The sequence below is a fragment of the Maylandia zebra genome, linkage group LG12 (assembly GCF_041146795.1).
Source record: "Maylandia zebra isolate NMK-2024a linkage group LG12, Mzebra_GT3a, whole genome shotgun sequence".
Classification (NCBI taxonomy): Eukaryota; Metazoa; Chordata; class Actinopteri; order Cichliformes; family Cichlidae; genus Maylandia; species Maylandia zebra.
The window spans coordinates 10,758,942-10,775,586 of NC_135178.1; the positions used below are offsets into that span (position 1 = coordinate 10,758,942).

The following is a 16,645-nucleotide window of genomic DNA, read 5'->3' on the forward strand; positions in this document are numbered from 1 at the left end:
GCTCACCCTACTTATCAAAATACAAAGTCATGCCATTGGCTAATGATCAAGTGGACTGGCCCATACAATCTGAGCGCTTAAAGAGCTTTCTACTACAATCTTCCTGCCATCCACATTCATACAATGCTTTCATTCTATGTCTTATAAGCACTTCATCCAAGAAGGACACACTTGCACTCTGATGGACACATAGGGGCAACTTCACTTTGAAACACGCTGGAAGATCCAGACACTGACCGTGGGTTAACAGTAGGTCAACCAACCACTGTACCTTCTGATCAACAGCCACTTCTGCCCTTACCTGAAAGTCTAGGCTGTGATTATGTATACAGGGAAAAAATAATAATTAACTTGCTTATCTGGCTCTGCATTTTTATGCCAAATCCACCAGAGTTGTTGCCTGTTTATACACACAACAGTCAAGAAACCATGTTTAACACCAAAACAGCTTCAGAATTGACTCTCTCTGTTTTGTCCTTCACCAGTTAACAAAATACTCAACTTTACCTGATAAATACTAGCAATGTGGTTCTGGGCAATGTAAACATCTATTTCTGCTGGTCACTGTTGGAGCAAGCAGTAAGGCTGAACCAAAACAAGCTGAAAAAATGCTAAAATACAGCCCCCCTTATATTCTATACAGAGATACAGTTGACATGTGCGTTTTATACCACAGTTAGTCAGAAAAGCAGTAAATATGTAAACAAAGCTTATCTGATTTACTAGTGAGACACAGCACAGAAATAAGTTGGGTAGGTGGATGATTGTGTATAGTGTAAAGCGCTTTGGGGTCCTTAGGACCAAGTAAAGCGTTATACAAATACAGACCATTTACCATTATTGAAGTAGTGTGGGAATATCTTGACAGAGAATGGAACAAAAGGAAGCCAACATCCAAAACAGGCTCTGGAATGACCTCCAAGAACCCAGAAAAAATATTTTACTTAACTACTAAGAGATTAAAAGACAGCTTGCCTACAACAGTCTAGACTAAGCACCCTAAGAAGGGCTAACTGATGGCACGACCATAGCTGGACTGGCCATCGGGCATACTCGGGCATGCTCGGTGGGCCGATGATTTTTTTTTCTTTTGTAAGGGTATAAAAAATGAAAGGTGGTGGATTGGCCAGATACTGGGCGGTGTGTAAAAATAACTCAGTTGTTTGGTGGTGGCTATGGCGGAGCTTCCACAGGGAAAAGGGAGGCAGGAGGAGCAGAGACCCAAGGCAGCACCGGTCCGAGTGTCAGGTGAACTGAACTTCAGGTAAGAAGTTATGACCTGCAGTCTATCTGGGTCAGATATAAATCAAGTTTAGGTGTAGTTTATTTTCGTTGTGCTGACTTTTTACAGTCAGTTACAATAACTCGTACTGCGGACTAGCTAGCATGACAGAGTTTTCATCAGCATTGTTGTAGCGAACTTTATTTTATTCATAAGGTTAGTTAGTAGAGTCGCCAACCCGCATTCGTCCCGCATTCAGAGAAAAATATTACGAGTTTCGTATTGAGCTGAAAAGGAACAGTTTGTCCCGTACTTCAGCTAGAATGGAAAAAGACACAAAGCTGGAGTTATTCTGTCGTTACGCTGCACAGCTGCCTCTTCTCTCCCCTCTCTCTCCTGTTGCTACTTCAATCATGAAACTGATCAATGATCAGCTGATTGGCTTTTCTCTCTTCTTTGTTTATCGCCCACTTTGCGCCAGAAAGAGGAAACCGCCGAATGTTGCGCTAAACAACAGCAGCACGTTTAAGCTTGATCAGCTGTTGTTAGAATTTATTTAATATTAATTTCTAGTATCAGCTGATGTTTGCTGGAGCCACAGCTGTAAAAGCTGCTGGTCATGATATCGGTTTGGTTATCTGGTGAGAGGGAAACATGAAGATGAAACCCGGAGATGTCCTTACTGAATCATCAGAGCTGAACAGGTGATGGAGAAACAGGTTTACCTTTTAGGTGACATGAATGAGTTGAATGGAAGTTATGAACTGTTTCTGAGAGACAAATAACACCAAGTAGCTGACAGCTGGTAACTGTGCAGGGGTCTAGCAAAGTGTTGCCAGGGGGCCAGGTAGGGCATTAACAGGGAAAGGGGGGCACAAAGAAATACTTTCTTATTTTCATTTAAAATGTCTGGCTGTTATTAAATAATTATCTGAAGCTTACAACCAAAGTTTTTATCTGACGTAAAATGAATAGAAATCATACATATACCAACAAGACTGTACATCACTGTCACAATCGCGTTTGTTTTCATCCAAAGGCTTTATGGCTTTAATACCTGGTGGGCCGGTCTGTAGTCAAAATGCCCGGGCCAATTTTTTGTCCCAGTCCAGCCCTGGGCACGACACGCAGTGAATTAATCTGAGAAGGCGCATTAAAAAATAAATGGCCAGGCCAGCGGTGCACATCGCAAAATAGCTCGCATAGACACATTAGTTGTGCCGCTTCTTAATGACGGTATCTTAACCAACAACCCCAACTACCAGATTCAACTTGTAATTGGCTAAAAATAACTTAGCCTACTGGTGAGAGGGATGTTGTTAGCTTTCCATATTTCGACACTTCAAAAGCTTCAGGAGCTGTCCGCTCAGCGCAGCATCAGCACCACGGAAATACACGGATACATCCGTAGACTCGAGACAGAATTCACACTGCGTTTTTGGGGCTTTCAGGTGTATGGACCAATGTTTTATTTTCTGATCAAACCAGAAATCTTTAATGAGCAGCTGGATTTGTCTCGCATTAACTGGCTGAGTTAATGCCAGTTAATGCAACATCGAAGCAGCTGGAATCCATAGCTGTGCGTGTTCATGCAGCTTGCATTTTCACCTGCTGTACATCACTACCTGACAAGTTTAACTGTCTTCAGAACATTGCAGAGGCCTTATTGACAGTATTTGGCTCTACATATCTGTGTGAGCAGATTTTCTCTCACATGACTGTCCTCAGGTAGCTGTCTGAATGCTGGACACTCGGAGACCTGTGTATCTGAGTGGGAGACCAGAGATCACATTAACATGTGTATCCCTGTATTAACAAACATGCCATATTGGCCCAGTTTATTTTACTTATCATTGTTGTGAGGAGACCATAAATAGCATTTGTGTTAGGATGCCTGGGTCGTTGACCCAGAGGTTTGAGTTTATTATATTATTTATCTTTTCTAGTCTTTGGTTTCTTTGTTAGAGTTCTTTCTTATGGTTTATGTCTCTGTGTAATCCTTAGTTGCTGTCTCCCCTGTCTGTGATATCCCCATGTCCAGTCAGTGTCTGTCTGCCCTGGTCCCACGTCTCTGTTCCCTCTGTTGTAGTGCCTGCCTGTGAGTCTGTGTCTCTAAGTTCAGTCTGTGTTATGTTTCCTGTTTTACTTTGAAGGTCCATGTCTTATGTTAATATATCTGGTTTCGCTTCCCCTTGTCTCGTTAGGCCTGATTTGCCCCAGCTGTGTTTCCCTCCTGTTACCCATTCCCTGATTGCTCCCTCTGTGTATTTAAGCCCTGTGTTTCTCTGTGTCAGTGTTGTGATCTACCCTCATATATGCTGTGTGGTCTGGCTGCCTGCTTGCTTATGTAAGTTCATTTGGACTTTTGTTACGTTTTGCCATCCAGCATTAAAAGCTGAGTTTTGAAATACACTTTTGCCTACCGTGAGTCTGCACTTTGGGTCCACTACTCCTGCCTGCACACAGCGACACCTGACACTTTCCAGCCTTGTAATACCTGCAAGTCTCTTTTAGGCAGCTAAATAAAATCCAGGATGCTATGCCTGAAAAGGTGGGTACAGCTTTATTGCTCACCTATAGAACTTTCTTTCCCAATTTTCCAGGACAATACAAAGAAAAAGAAAAAAGGCTCACCCTACTTATCAAAATACAAAGTCATGCCATTGGCTAATGATCAAGTGGACTGGCCCATACAATCTGAGCGCTTAAAGAGCTTTCTACTACAATCTTCCTGCCATCCACATTCATACAATGCTTTCATTCTATGTCTTATAAGCACTTCATCCAAGAAGGACACACTTGCACTCTGATGGACACATAGGGGCAACTTCACTTTGAAACACGCTGGAAGATCCAGACACTGACCGTGGGTTAACAGTAGGTCAACCAACCACTGTACCTTCTGATCAACAGCCACTTCTGCCCTTACCTGAAAGTCTAGGCTGTGATTATGTATACAGGGAAAAAATAATAATTAACTTGCTTATCTGGCTCTGCATTTTTATGCCAAATCCACCAGAGTTGTTGCCTGTTTATACACACAACAGTCAAGAAACCATGTTTAACACCAAAACAGCTTCAGAATTGACTCTCTCTGTTTTGTCCTTCACCAGTTAACAAAATACCCAACTTTACCTGATAAATACTAGCAATGTGGTTCTGGGCAATGTAAACATCTATTTCTGCTGGTCACTGTTGGAGCAAGCAGTAAGGCTGAACCAAAACAAGCTGAAAAAATGCTAAAAATACAGCCCCCCTTACATTCTATACAGAGATACAGTTGACATGTGCGTTTTATACCACAGTTAGTCAGAAAAGCAGTAAATATGTAAACAAAGCTTATCTGATTTACTAGTGAGAAACAGCACAGAAATGAGTTGTCTCTCTTCAGTTGTGTTGACAAAACAAACTGACTTTTTTGCCAGAGGCTGCCCTCGCGGGGAAACTGAAAAAGCAGCCTTACCTGTCACAGAGGTGGTTCACTGCACCGTATGAGTCGCAGGAACAGGGCTGGCAGCCACTGGTGCCATTTGTGAAGTAATCCTCCTCGCAGTCCTCACACTGCAGACCAGTGTAGCCCTTCACACACGAACACTGACCGGTGCTCTTGTCACAGTCGTCGGGATGTGAAATCCCCTCAAAGTCACTGCTGCAGTTACAAAGGATCTCTGAGTGAGTGGTGGCTGGGGTGTGACAAAAAAACAGGAAAGACAAAAAAAATGTAAATAACGCATGAAGGACAACAGTAGTGAAAGCAGGTCAGTACTGACCACACTACACAATGATGAACATTGTTTATTTCACAAATATTATTTCACAACAAAACATTTCAAATGCAACAAGCAGTGACTTGTGTAATGTGCAAAACAGGGATTTTAAAACCTTTTTGTTGTGACCCTTAAAGATGAAAATGCATATGTTTCCTTCAAAGTCATAAACCATTCAACTTTTCATCTATAATTTTATTTTTTTTACCCTGGTTTCACCCTGCTTGTTCAACACTTTCTCCTTTTCACTCCCTGTTTGTTTAGGTCTAGCAACAAACTACTTTGTTGGGATTAGGTAAAAAAAACAAAAAACATTGCGGTTTGGGTTAAAATACATCCTTTCACAATGTTAACCATATCTTACACAGCAAACCTCTCCCATCGGCAACAAGTGTCTTTGCCATTTCCTTGGATACCACAGTTATGTGTCCCACAACTGTGACAACCGCTAGCAGATCTATACAGTCCCGATCAAAAGGTTAAAGAGCTTGAAAAATGGCAACAACAAAAAAAATATCATATTTTGTACGGTTGGATCTTAACGAGGTTCTAACAAGCTTGGAACCAAGCTTTAACATGGAACAAGGAGAAATGGGAGTGAGACAAAACATTTGTTTGAGCATGCAATTTATTAAAAATAACACTTAAAGTGAAACTTTTTGCATTTGGAGGTCTCTAAAGTTACACCACACCCTCTCCATGACCCTAGATAGGTCACCAGTGACTTGAGCCCTACCCCACGAAGAACCTTCAACAAACTCTGAGTGTAAAAGTAAACTCTGAGCTGATTAACTCTAATCTGTAACTGAGTTCCCTGTTCCAGACCAGCTGATCAGAGCAAGTTCAGTCATTTCAGAGCATGTTCATGCGCACATTCAGCTGCACATGCATGAATGTGGAAAGGACAATCTGCATTTGTAATCCGGTGGCCTGAGAGAAATGAACACATGTCAGTACTGACTATGATATTTACCTGAAATCACAGCAAGGAAGAGGAGTAATTATAATCATCTTGAGATACTATGTCATCTTCATAATAAGTATGAATGTTTAATTTAATAAAAAAAAAAAAAAATAGATACAAAAAAATAAATGTCTGCTGGCATCTTTTACCCAACTTGAAGTGTCATTAGATGAAGCTGGAACCCTAATTTAGGTTTGATTTGTGAATCTAATTATTCAAACTGTAGGAGTCAGAAACGGAGGATTAAAATATGAAGAAACAGATCACAGTTTACTGATAGACCTGCTGTTAATTACCCAGATAGCAAAAGATCATTTTGTTTTTTCAATATTTATTCAGTAAAAATTGAATCTACTGGAGTACTATAACAACCTCATTTTTAAAAATACAATTTTTTTTATTTTTTTATTTTCCCCACTACTGAATAAAAACCCCTTAATGAGATTTACAGAAAAACTCAGCTTTTATGTTCCCTTGTTAACCTGATCTAACAGCAGCTTCCCTTACAAATGATGGCTCTCTTACAGTCATAACAGAGATGCTGTACGTTACTTTCCGTGGAGCTTGCATTGAATAAAGACTTGGAAAAGTACTATTAGTAAAGCTAAACATGATTTTACTTCAATACTTCAATACAGTCTTGGGGGATCAGCCATTTTAAATAAGGAGCACAGATTGTGCCAGGGAGTAAGCCATTATGAATGGATCTAATCAGAGGAGCTAAGAAATGATGAGAACCAAAGATCCGGGCCTGACTCAGTCAGAATCCGTGATCCATATCCATTTTGGATGTCAATGTGAGGACGCCACTTGCACTTGGCCTAACCCATGCAAGTGTTTGTAAAAACCCACTGAGACATGTTCAGACTGAATTTCAGACCATGTACCTTTCAAAATGTTGTTTGACATCATTTCATGACTGAATGTCAATCTGTGAACAAATTTTTAACGCGGAATGTCAGATCGGACTTCAAAAACTCATTTAGTTGTATTATAGAGCCTTATCTCAAAGATCCCAGCTGTGACAGGCAGAGGTGGGACCAAGTCATTGTTTTGCAAGTCTCAAGTAAGTCTCAAGTCTTTATCCTCAAGTCTCAAGTCAAGTCTCAAGTAATGTCAGGCAAGTCAGAGTCGAGTCTCAAGTCACTGGTGTAAAAGTCCGAGTCAAGTCACAAGTCTGAAACTTTGAATTTCAAGTCCTTTCGAGTCTTTAAAAAAAAAAAAAAAACAACGAAAAAATAATGTTGCAGTTATGCTAAATGTAAATGTTAGACCATGTAATTTTAAAATCTGTGTTTTTCTCAACACATGACAAAATAGTGAACTTAGAAAATATACACAAATTGTGAAATTGCACCTCTTTAAAATGCAGCTCAATTAAACTTAGCTCCAAGAATAATTTTCACCGACATTTCTGAGATAAGCTGCATGTTATTCTTGGATGCGGTTGTAGGACCGGCTTTAAAATCGCATGACAAAAATATCATACACATTAAAAAAACTGTATCACCAACGTAGCCTGGACAACATTTGCTAGTTAGATGAAGTCAGCTATCTCATCCTAGCATATTTATATGCATATTTATAATCATACGGTTCTTGGAGTGAGTGCATACACTCATGAAGTTTAGTAACTTCAGGTCACTGCAACAAGCCCGTTTACCGACGGATGGGTGCAGGACCTTGAAATGCACCGTGTAGAAAGTAAAGACCATCGTACGTATCATAAGTTTACCAGTCTCACAAATTGTTGTCATAAATACACATTCCTTAACCGTTTATTAATAGGACCTTTGAGCTCAACGGTAATTAATTAGTAGTGGAAATAATTTCTGGTAGCATCACAGAAATGTAGCAGTGACAATAATACTGTATGCTGTAATCGTACTGGGCAATTAGTGATACAAAAAACCTGTTTTATCCTGTGAATAAAAGTATATGTTTTTGTCAGTGTACCATAATAACAGAGGCGAAACGCAATATTGTGTCAGGACAATTCACTATTTATGCACAATAAATAAAGGAGCATAGCGCGACAATTTCTGTTCAGCGCCAGACTTGCTTGTAACCTATATCACTAATTATGTTATGAAAATGACGTATTAACTACTAAAAAACACTGACCTTTGTGTAAATGCTTGGAGCAGACTAACCTGTGAGCTGGAGTGTTCTGGGACGTTATATTTGACCTTTGAATGGCTGCAATCCAGGCCACCCGTCGCCTCTTTGTTACTTCGGAAACATGGCTCGAACAATTTCTCTTCAACAAGGTAATCCGATAACAACCGATCTCTTTACCCGTCGGCTTCCCGTGGCTGTCATGCGACCGGCTATTGCAGTTAATAATACAACAGCTTCTTGTGTTTCTTTTTATCGCTGTATAACTGATTTTAATTGAAAGCCTGCGTGCGCTAGTACCGCTTGCCACGAGTTCCCAGAATCCTTTGCGGTTCTACCCGTGAATGACGTCACATTTTCAATCTCTATATAATATGCATGTTAAATTTTGTATTTGGGGTAAAATATCAAGTCTTTTCAAGTAAACCGGTTCAAGTCCAATTCAAGTCCCAAGTCATTGGTGTAAAAGTCCAAGTCAAGTCACAAGTCTTAGAACATTTTTTCAAGTCAAGTCTAAAGTCATAAAATTAATGACTCGAGTCTGACTCGAGTCCAAGTCATGTGACTCGAGTCCACACCTCTGGTGACAGGCATTTTTTATGACTATTACCATTTACTATATGACAAGTTATTCATCATTGATCAGTCTTCTCTGTCTAAAGACCCTTTTCTTTAAATAGTGATTGCTACAGTAAGGCTCAATAGATGTTTGCAGTGGACAAAAACAGGCTGTCACTCTGATAGCTCCATTACTGCCTACAGAGTCAGAGTTAGCAGGATGGAGACTAAAATTTATTTAATATTCCGAGTAGATAATAACTCTGTCCTTATATACTGACAACTGAGTGAATGTCATAGCACTCATGTTAATTAAAAAAGCACACTAACATCTAAGTGTTTGTAAAATGAATTATGCTTTTACAGCAACTTTATGAATGAGGAAATGTGGCATCACACAGGTGGATCAGGTGCAGCAAGAGGGGAAGAGTGAGGAAGAAATTGAGACTTTGAAGTTTACAGAGTCTGTTACCATGGTGACTGATTCAGTTTTTCCTGGAACAGAAAACCCAGAATTTCACTCATCTCAGTTCAAACATTTGACCTAATGTTTTAAGCCTTTTTATAGCTGATCATGCTGTCACTGTCATTGCAGCATTCCACAGCTAATGGAATCGGCGTGATGCACTGTGTTTGTAAAGAGCGAAGTCTTTATGCTAGCATTTGTCATAAACCAGTTTAGCCCAACATTACACAGACACCTGCCTTACACATTTACTGAATCTGGAAACTTTGGAACTGGTAGTGGAAGAGAAATTTAATTTGAAAATGGACCAAATGTGAGCATGCCCAGAAATGAAGACACTAGGTGCTGCCCTGGCTTCCACCATCGTTCACTTTAAGCTGCACAATCGAACCACAGTCCACTAATATCATCTGTGTCTAAGAGCTGCCCACTGTGTTGTGCTAAAGAAGTGCACAAAGTTACACTTTGCTCATCCAGATTTTTCAAATGAAACCTTGTCTTTCTTTGGCTGGTTTCTGTTTTGTTGAAAGCACAATTCACTTATGCTTCAAAAAAACAAAAAACAAGATTCCCATCTCATGGAGACTCTAGACAGTCTAGAGATAAGTGTGCAACTGTGCTGCATATGGAGGATGTAATGACAGACATGTGGATGAATCCACAGAGTGCCAATCTATTATTCATCTGATCTCAGGCTAGGTGTGGCAACTGAAGGCTCGACTGTGTGTCTCCATTCTGTGCTCAGCAGTGAGACAAAGAAAACAGACAAATAAGAGAGCAGAACAGCATGTTTTTATATGTGGTGTGCACACAATATCTCAACTAACATTAAGAGAGGAAAGGACAGCTAAATTTTAATGCATTCCCGCTCAGGCGTCCTACTCAGATTATACTCGTCTGCCACTGCTGCTTGGAGTTTTATGTAACTAATAAAGGCCTGTGGTTACGCAAGCTTGTTGAATATACAGTCTGGGCCTTTGCTACAGCAATGTCCGCATAGGAACTGTCAGTTCTGATCACGCCTGAAAATGTGTGCGATCCAGTGAATGCATCACCCCTAACACACGCACAAAGTTCATTCTTAAAACCCAGCTTCCGCTAGGTGTGAGATGATTCTGTGAGGCCGCGGCAGCAAGTTTGATTTAGATTGCACTGGAACTGCGTGCAGCGAGGAAGAGAAGGTGAGGAGGAACCGAAGCAAGAGTTCATCTTTCTCCTATTTAACTTGCTGTAAAGGGTTGTGACAGCATGGCTGCTGGTATTCAGGAACAGACAGTGGCAGACTGCTCGCCATGAAAAAAGAAAAAGAAAAACAAAACAACTGCCTCCTGTCCTGCCTAATTTAGAGCTTGCTATGGTGAAAACAATCATTGTGCTTTGAGATTTGTTTGGAGAGTCAAAACGCATTATCTTCCATGAAGCACTGGGAGACTTTGCAAAGTAAAGCTGTGGAAAAACACCACATGGTATTGGTCTATGGGGCCTCTGCCCTGGAAGAGAATCTACTGAGGTAGCCGAGCGAGGCGTTATCCCGAATGATGTGATGATGTCGTGTGAGTGGCCTTCACGCTACAAGAATAGAGAGTTTGGGGGGTTTTGAAGTTACAAATCTAAACAAGGCCAGCTGAAGTTTCCATTTATGACCTGACACGTGGCCATGTGTTTCATTTTGACCTCACGGTTCACGTAACAAAGTGGATCAAATGACTTAAAAGGAGAAATGACTAAATGCCTCACTAACATGAAAAAGGATCCAGGAAGCAGTTTGGTAAATATGCTGCATTTTGACTGAACACTTCCTGCACTCTGGTAGAGTATATTTGCATGAATCGCAGTTCAAAAATCTTTATTTATCTGCTCGCGTGCAGAACCTGTTTTTCCTCTTTGGGCTAACTTTTTTTTCTTATTGGCTGTCAATTATGAACAGAAGGTCTGAACAGCAGGTGGGTGGGGCTTCTGTGATCCCAGCCAAAGTTCAACATTTTAACTTTGTTGCTCACTCATTTATTTCTAGCTCCACACTTCAATCCTTGAACTCTACTAGAGCAAGAAAACCATTCTTAGTTAACATATACTAGGCCCTGGCTCACCTCCTCAGTTCGCCTTTTGACAGAGACAAAGCTGTTTGTTTCATTCTGCTTTACTAGCGACTGTCTGTTCACTTTTGTGCTCATAGCGAGAGCTGACCATATTAGGGATATTACCTCTATATAACCAAGAGCACAAAAAACAGCCTGAAACTCAGTGTTTAGAGCTGTAGCCTGAGCTTTTAGCTGATAGGGATTACTTGTAGGTACATTAACCTCATTATTTGAACAATCATTCCTTTTTAATGTGAGCATCCACCATTGTGACAGTGTGCATATGACAGAAAATAAGGTAAACCAATTCAAAAGCTTATTTTGTCCAACCAGAATGCTTATGGCCCAAACAGACTTACATATTTATTACTTACATATTATGAAAAGAAAAATAAACTCGAAAACTGTTTTTTTGATAACGTTTAATCAGTATCAATAGAATTTTTTCTTGTTTATGTGCCATGTTATAGACTTATAGATACTCACAGCTAACTATAACAGTAAAACTACTTACATGTGAAATGGATAATGCTGATGTGGATGTTACTTTGTAAAGGGCCACTCGCGTAAACACTGTTGCAGACCAAGCAGACCCCCATGCCTCCACCCCCTGTTGAAAAAGCACTTCCTGATGGTGGCAGCCTCTTGGCTTGACGAACAAGACAAAGACTCCAGGGTGTTTATGTGGCCTCTAAGCTCCTACAGGATCCCCTGCTAACATGCAGGTACCTGACAACACAGATGAACACCTTGAGGGATTCCATTTCCATAACATAACAGGTCAGAGCTGGGGAATATTGTGCTTGTGTTCATTTCTGGAATACAGTTGTGATCCAGCACCAAGAAATAACCTCTGAGCATCCACCAGGTCAACGGTGATCCACTTGGCAGCAGAGTTAGTTTGTATTTTAGATATATGCCACTTTCAGAAACTAAAACATGTTGCCTCTCAAATTAGGCCTCTTATGTATATTTTAGCATAACGCTACTTCTGTTATAAGGTTAAGCCAAAATCAAACTCGAAACAGTCAAAATGGAAGATGTTCTTTAACAATGTTCCACTGAACATTTGTGCATCTTTAATGGCCCATCTACCAGGAGTTCAACCAGAACCCAAGCTTTACTTCTTTCCTCCCAAACCAGTCAAATCTGGAGATTTCTCAATAGCCATTTATGGCTGCAGTACACCACAACCAGCTTTCTTAATCCGCCACCATCACTAGGATTAATGCTGACAGTCAGGTAGGACACAGTGAGGAGAACAAAGGGGTCACTGTAAAAAAAACATGACTAGATTGGACCCCCTGGTGTGGGGAAGCCAATATCATTCAAATACAGTAGCCTGAATTTTACACTTAGGTTCAGGAGGTGTGCAACTGTGTGTGTACGTGTTGGTGTGTGTAGTGCTCTATAAAGCTACAAGCAGAACACAGTGTGGCCCGGGGAGATAGGGGATGAAGCTTTTACAGACAAAAAGGGAATAGACAGTGTTGAACAAGAACACATAAAAACCATTTTTATGTGGTTACAACAGGATAAGGGCAAAAGAAAGCCAAAGCACGAAGACACACCATCTGCTGAAGGTGAATTTTGGACATTTGTGCGGTATTTGTGGCAGACTGGAGAACAACACCATGGATGCTGAGATGTGTGTGAGGTGTGAGAGGAGGAGGAGGAGGGGGCAGACTCCCCCACTGTCATTGCTCATTCATGGCTTGGCCTGCCTAGCCATTTTGCTTGGATGGCCTTGTTCTGAATATGCCAAGCAAACAACAATGGAGAAGATGAAGCAGCTATATGAGCAGCGTATTCCCTGTCAGCTGCAAACATGGCTGCTCTGACTATACAGAATCAAGGCTTGGATGAATTCTCTGTGAATTGGAGAAACTGAGTGAACAACAACAGGATTACACACCCCCTCAAGCCCCCCACACCCAACCCCAACAACGTAATATATGTCACACTCGTCCTAAAATAATAATAATTAAAAAATGAAACCCTATGTTAGAACGGAGCTGTGCAGGGGAAGCATCTAGGCTCTTGCTTATTTTCAAAGGGGCACACTATGCACTCTGAGGCGTCTGCCCATTGTTGCAATCTGGTTAATTCGGTGGATGCGTCAAACCCACGGAGCCACCATCCGAGCCTACTGATGTGACTGCGCAACACAAACGTTAAATCTGCAAAGGTTCCTGCTTCACAGGACTCACCCTGGCTGCTCTCCACTGAGGTAACAGATGTGTCGATATTATCCGCAGCCCAGGCATCGTTGGCCGTGCGCTGGGAAACCATGGACACCAAGGTCTGCAGCATTTTCTCCGGAGTGAAGAGGGATGTTCGCGCGTCGGCGGACCGCTTGCGCACGCCGGTTAGCCTGGAAAACGGTGTTGTTTGTTCTTTAGTGTATGGGATTATTCCAACATCAGGGGCGTGAATTGTGCTGGTGGGGGTGGGTGTCGGGTCCGTGGTTGGCGTTTTGGAGATGGCCGTGGTGGTGGTGGAAGGATCGGCTGAAACAATAGTCGGCAACGGTGCGAGTCCGGCTGAAGGCGAGAGAGTGAACCAGCTCTCTGGTAAACTGCGAAGCATGTCGTTGCGGAAGGTATCCCAGGCATCGGAGGCTGAGCCGCTTTTCCCGGAGATAGACGACGCATCGTAGGTACTGATGCGGGGCGCAGCTTCAGAAAACCCACTATATACATACAAAATAAATAGTAAAAGCAGAGATATGTACATCATTAAGGACGTTAACGTCATGTTCAGCCTCAGCTCTCCATGTAAGCCCCAGTAATGGTCTTCCTCAGACCGTTCCCTGAATGGACGTGTACTCCAGCATTGATGTCTCCCGGCGGCGTACACTGCTGTTTGTTGCCCTATGAACCACCGTCAACACTTCACCTGCGCTGCAACCTAGCGCGAGCCGTTCCTCAGATCGACGTACCAGTGAGCCAATGGGAGCCCAGGAAAAATGCCCACGGGGCACTCGATCGCTCGTTGATTGGATAGTCCCTTTTTCACGCCGCAGACAATAAGTTGTAAATTATCAAGTGTCTCAGCCTCCCCGAAAATTATAACCGGTTTCCATTCATGAATTTTTTGTATTGATAGGGTACTTTGTAAAAATAATGTGGCAAATATAAGTTTATTATTTTTTGTCCCATTTTACACCTCAGTATGCGCCCGCTTAGGTATGGAAATTTCCAATAATTGCTGGCCTAAAGGTCCAATTATTGCCTTGCTCTTAATAACACCACACGCATTAACTGTCATAAAATTTACTAGCATCATTAAAAAATTTCCTGGAGCTACTCTTCCTGAAACGCAATCTACAGCTTAATAAAAAGCTCTGTGTGAAATAAAGGTGACTTGGGCATAAGTTTGAGTGGATCATGGGTATTTTCTCTCCTGACGTATGTGAAAACGAACACGTTTTTGCTAAACCCTGGTTGTGAAACCGCATAATCCATATTCCATGTCCTCACCAGTGACATGGTGGCATATTTGGGCCAAGCATCAAACAGGAAGCTGACCATGGAAAGCGCAGGCTGCAAAAGATCACGGGTTAAACAGCGGGCAAGCTTAATGTACTACATGTACAACAACTAAAGCAGTAATACCATTTTTCCGTTTTTAGTTTTCTCATTTACCCAAAATGGGACAGCAAGGCTATGAGCGAATGGGACCGTGCTAAGGCTTTGCTAATAAAAACGTGTGAGTCCATCAAACATTTAAACGCAGCGTAACCATCACCTAGTCATGGTTAAAAAAAAAAACCCACAATGAAAGCTGTACAAGCCTTCTACCAAGAAGATGGTTTGTCAGGTCTTCAGTGTTGTTATCCAGCAGATGTGATGTGGGGAGAGCTATAGTCAGAGCATGCTGCTCCTTTAAATGTGTTTTTATATTGCATAATAATCAAAATGAGTCCGGTTTTAATATTGTATTGTTTTAAAAAATTTATAAAAACAAATAATTATCTTTACATACCTGTTTTTCTTCATCGTGTTTTCAGCAATACCTATCTTGCATGTGGTGAAATTGTCTAGAACACACTGACAGGTTTAATGTTGCATTAAAATACTCACCCGTAAGAATTATAGGACACTTGTTATTATAAAACAACAACAAATATGTAAATTAATTATATTCAAGCAACACATTTCCATTTTTGTTCCACTAACAAAGACCAGACCACTTAGAAGATGTTTGGTTTATTAAAAATATAAAAGAGTAAAGCTGGAAAAACTCAGGGTGCAGAGTGTCCTCCTGTGAATCCTATGGTTCCTGTGCTGAGAGAGAGTTACAAGAAAGAAAAAGAAACACAGTTCTGGGATGGAGGTAAATGCATTAGGAAATGAGGTGCCGTTTTCCTTTGAGCTGAGGGTGGCCCCCGCAAACCTCTCTGCAGGATACCCAGCTACTTTAGTTCAATTTTATATAAATAAAATAGAAATGAATTCCACCAGGAATGGAATTATTGTGACACTACAAAAAAGCAAAGCTTTATATTTTATAGATTGTTATTTATGAGTCAATTTATTCATTTTACAATCAGTTTTCATTCCTAATTTTTCTAAGGAAACAACAAAAATGTGCCTTCAAAAGTAGAATGAAAAAAATTCTGCAGCATAATTGATTACTAATTGATTTAGTAATTGATTATTAAATCAGTAATAACATGCACTGCCTTAACCACCCAAATATTCCCTAAAAATATGGACATCGTGCCACTTCAAACATACAGTTAATATCTGCAGTATTACACATATGCGTCACATGTTGATTTTATAGCAAGCAAGTTTTTAAAATAAAAAAAGTTAAGAAAACCCTTTATTCGTGATGTTTTCTCATATTTGTTAGCTGTTCACAGTGCCCGGTACTGGTTAGAAGAATTCTCCAAAAGTTGATTCTGTTCATTTGAACGTAACGTTTTCAGTGGGAGAAACGTTTCGTCACTTATCCAAGTGACTTCTTCAGTCACAGCCGACTACATGTTTCCCCAATCTTAAAAACAGTACATTTGCATAATGACTGAAACCAGCCCACTGAAGGAACAATGGACTGGTTTCCTTCAGTGAGGAAACCTGCAGTCAGCTGAGACTGAAGAAGTTACTTGGATGAGTGACGAAACGTTTCTCCCACTGAAAACCTACGTCCAAATGAACAGAATCAACTTTTGGAGATTTACTTACCTGGATGATTGAGAATGCATCAAGACATTAGAAGAATTCAAATGTTCAATTACTGTATATGCTGTAGATCTGTTTGCAAAAGTAGTTTTTCCACACTTGACACTTGTTAAGTAATTTGTTGATGATACTAACGCTCTCCTTTGCAGCGCTCCTCTCCTCGCTGCTCCAGATTTCATGTGCCATCTTAAACTCGAGGTGGATGCCAGTGCTGTGTGGGCTGGAGCAGTGCTCCTGCAGGAGGATTCACTCTGTTACTTCTCAAAAAGCAACCATCAAC

The 16,645-nt window shown here is 41.0% G+C and overlaps 1 protein-coding gene across 1 annotated transcript in view; it reads right to left on the reverse strand.

Annotated features, from left to right (window-relative positions):
* si:ch211-158d24.2 (multiple epidermal growth factor-like domains protein 9) overlaps positions 1-14,085 on the reverse strand; it is a 44,445-nt gene extending 30,360 nt beyond the window's left edge. Inside the window, exons 1-2 of the mRNA XM_004574193.5 lie at positions 13,387-14,085; positions 4,686-4,905 (exon numbers count right to left, since the gene is read on the reverse strand). Of these exons, the coding sequence (XP_004574250.1) occupies positions 4,686-4,905; positions 13,387-13,933 (767 nt within the window). The 5' untranslated portion in view covers positions 13,934-14,085. The remainder of the gene's footprint in view (positions 1-4,685; positions 4,906-13,386) is intronic.
* Between the last annotated feature and the right edge of the window lie 2,560 nt (positions 14,086-16,645).